The sequence below is a fragment of the Glossina fuscipes genome, unplaced genomic scaffold (genome assembly GCF_014805625.2).
Source record: "Glossina fuscipes isolate IAEA_lab_2018 unplaced genomic scaffold, Yale_Gfus_2 61492, whole genome shotgun sequence".
NCBI lineage: Eukaryota > Metazoa > Arthropoda > Insecta > Diptera > Glossinidae > Glossina > Glossina fuscipes.
Window position 1 is genome coordinate 1 of NW_024003704.1, and position 3,552 is coordinate 3,552.

At 36.7% G+C, this 3,552-nt stretch overlaps 2 protein-coding genes across 2 annotated transcripts; both read right to left on the reverse strand.

Annotated features, from left to right (window-relative positions):
* Positions 1-27: 27 nt before the first annotated feature.
* LOC119643637 (galectin-8-like) lies at positions 28-700 on the reverse strand (the record flags this gene model as incomplete). The annotated part of the gene is made up of 2 exons (XM_038043017.1): positions 504-700; positions 28-430 (listed from the first exon to the last, which is right to left on the reverse strand). Coding segments are annotated over exons 1-2 (600 nt in total), but the record flags the coding sequence as incomplete, so codon positions are not given.
* Positions 701-1,783: 1,083 nt separating this feature from the next.
* Positions 1,784-2,746, reverse strand: LOC119643638. Its single transcript, XM_038043018.1, has one exon. It carries the CDS (start codon positions 2,744-2,746, stop codon positions 1,784-1,786), a length of 963 nt encoding a protein of 320 aa, XP_037898946.1.
* Positions 2,747-3,552: the final 806 nt, after the last annotated feature.

A 3,552-nucleotide genomic window follows, 5' to 3' on the forward strand; every position in this document is an offset into this window, starting at 1 on the left:
ATCATCATCATCATCGACAGTGATTACGTCATCGTCTTCTCTATCCAAAGCACGAGCCGACACGCGTTCCATGTGCAGCGTTTTGTCAGGACTTTGCGGATAAATGTCGACGAATTTTTGTTCCACATTAACATTAGCTACACATCCATGAACTAGGAACTTGTCTATATTTTCCAAAGACATACGATGCGTATACTTTGCTATATGGAAACCATTAAGGGCTATCATGAAGGCTTCATTGGTGACTAGGATTTGTAGTTGTATATATTTTCCCGGTTGAAGTTTAAATGCTAATTCCGTGTCAAGCTCATCAACTCCCCATATTAAGCTCTTTCTAGAATTACGTGCTATTAAGTTGCGATTTGCCAGCACCGTCACTCGCAAAGCGATGTCTCTTTCCAGATTTTCTCGTCGAAAATCTACAGCGAATCTAGAGCAGAGAACAGAGAACACATATATACATTAATTAGATAAGATTTCTCCAAGCGGGTCTTAAATTATACCCTTCCGCTTTTGGAAGCGCTTTGCCCATTATTGTGAAAGATAGGCCTTCTGATAAATGTCGAAGCTCATCTGTCTCATAAACCGGCTTTACATAGGCTTCCTCTAAATAAAAATTGTCTATACTATTTTCTGGTAGCAGATTACGCCCCTTAAGTGTATCACAGAGTTTAACTGTACCGTGAATTATCGAGAACATAATGCCCGTTTTCAAGATATTTTTTCAACTTTTTTTTTTCACAGTAAGACACAAAACGTTCCAACTACCAATAGATTTTGTTTTACGTAATTTTTACACAAAATTTACTCGTTTTGCAAACGATATATTATTTAAAATTATATTAAATTTCTATTTTACAATTATCAAATTTTTAAATGTCGAGCGAAATTGAAGTAATTTAACTGATTTTGAATGTTTGAGAGAAGAGAATGTTTGAGAGAGAAAGAGAAGTTATGAGATAGCTCTCTTTGAGTTAATCAAAAAAACTTCTCTTTTCACCTTTTCAATACGTTTGCAGAGCCCCGAGGTATGCATCAGAGATCCCACATAGTGTCTGTATTCTTAATCAGCATCAAATTTTGAATCGATTTAAGCAGGTCCGTCTGTCTGTCTGTCCGTCCGTGTAACGTTTGCTAAAGACACTTCTGACCGAAAAATTGAAGCTATCGGCTTCAAGTTTGGCAAAAACATTGGCAGCTCTTGCACACAGGATGGTTTTGGAAATGCGTCAAAGCGGTCAAAGGGCCCACCTGATGTAATATGTAAACTAAGTGCATACAGTTTTCAAAAGGAATAGAATATTGGTTTTTTGCTTATTACCCATAAAGTACAGTAGATAAACCTACATAAGCTGGAACGCATATTCTATGGACGATGCTGTAGCACCTAAAAAAATGGAAAAAATTGACTACACTTACCCAAGGTTATAGTGTATCAAAATTTAAATTTTTTTTTCAATCTTTTTTAGGTTTCAATTTTGTTTGCTTAATGCTCCTAAAGCCCAGCGCGTACACCATATAAATTTTTCCACTTAGAAAAAATCTCCCTACAACACAAAAAATCGGCCGCTCCCGGCCTATATTAATGGATATGATAATTTAATTTTTTTCTTTTCTTAAATCATTTTTAAAATAACGGCGATTGATATAAAAGATTTGGTCACGACCGAATATAAATTTCTTACTTGTTTTTTTATATTTATATCGCTCTTGACTCTCTGTATATTTTTTTTTTTGAAGGGATATTTAGCAATTCTTAGAAAAAGAGTATTAAAAGTCTCTATTAATCTTCAATTTCAAGATCCAGTAAACGAATGTCACCAAAGATTAAAATTGTATCAACGGACTCAGGATCCGACTTGAAAGGCCTTGACCGCAATGATCTTCCATTGAAGGTACTCCGATAGTCGTCGCGTCCCCGTTTTATGGTTAGGCGAATTTCAGAGTTAATCTGTACATCCACAGGCTCCTCGTCTTCATCGACATCGACGGGAGCACTTGCGCCACATTGACTGCAGTAATATTGAAACATAACTCGGAAACACCATTCCGGGTATGGCCAGTCTTGTGTGCCTGTTTGAAAGACAACCGCAAAATATGAATCGATCCTACGGGCACGACCAGTTATCGTTGCCCGGAAACCGTGCGCAAAAAATTTCTTATCGAAGCTCGCATAGTAGGGAACGGGAAGATATTTTTCGATTGAGCATTCCTGAGCGGATGATATCATGTTGGTGTCTGACGGCTCCTCGAATTCATCAATGTCTGATGACTCAGATCGATCTGGGTACTCTTCACGTTTGGACAAATGCTCGAAGTGTAAAGATCTGGCTGGACGTTTTGGATACTGTTGAACAAACTTCTGCTCAACGGTAATATCGCTAACGTCACCTTGAACATCCAACATTTTAACATCTTTTAATCGAAAGTCGTGGTAAAAACTTGAAGTATGGAAACCATTAACGGCAACTTTAAAATTGTCTTCTAACGTTAAGACCTCTATCATGAAATTTTTCCCTGGTGCCAACTTATAGCGCGATTTTGATAAAGTTTCGCGCTCGCTCCATTCGTGCTTTCTTCGGGACAAGCGCGACACTAAATTTCCGTGCACGTCCCCGACTATACGTAAAGCAATATCCCCATCTTTATTATCGACTGGGAAGTCAATAATAAAACTAAACAAAATCCAAGAAACTATTATACGCAAAATGTTGAAAAATTCATCTTCGCTACCTGATAGCGTCATGTTTTATTCGACCGCGAATTTGAAAACTTAAGCCTTCTTTTAAGGGCAATTTTATGGTTTCAATATGAACACTGCTCTTATTTGAAGGTGACGTCGTCGGTTCTTCTCTTCCCTGGCTTCTTCTGGATCGTGACTCGCGGCCTTCCTCGCCTTTGCAAAAGCTAGTACATAAGGCAAACATCTTCGATTCTAAAACAGATTAAATGTAACATATGTGACATAATGACATCTTACTCGAGGGAATATTTCTTGTCATTTTAAAGAAAGTATTTATTTTACACGTGTGTATGAATCGTAGCACTTACTGAATATTGTCGATTTTCATAGAGGTATATTCGATTATCAACATGCTTTGAAAGAGATAATTTTTTTGAACTGAATATCGAATTTTCCCCATTGCCAGTTAGAGCAATAAATTTTCAAATAATAGAAAGGAGACATAGACAAACGAAAAATATTAAAAGAATGGGGACTCTTAAGTGTTTTGAAGCAGAGCGAAACGGAGAAAATGATGCTGATAAACGGTTCAACGTCTTTTCTAAACGCACAGGAAAAATGTTAGGAACGAGACCTCACGTTTGTTATTGATAGCACTTACTTCTCATTTTTAGTCTCATTATTAGATAACATCTCCTTTCCTTTTAAGAATTCCTTCACCAATGAAGTGAAAAGAAAGAGATTAGAAAACCTTGAAAGAAGATTCTTATTTTAGCTAGAAGTCTTATATCACAATCTTTTGATGGAATTTCTCTTGAAATAGTCAAATTTCTTACACTATCTTTTATCTCTAAGTAGTGCAATTACGA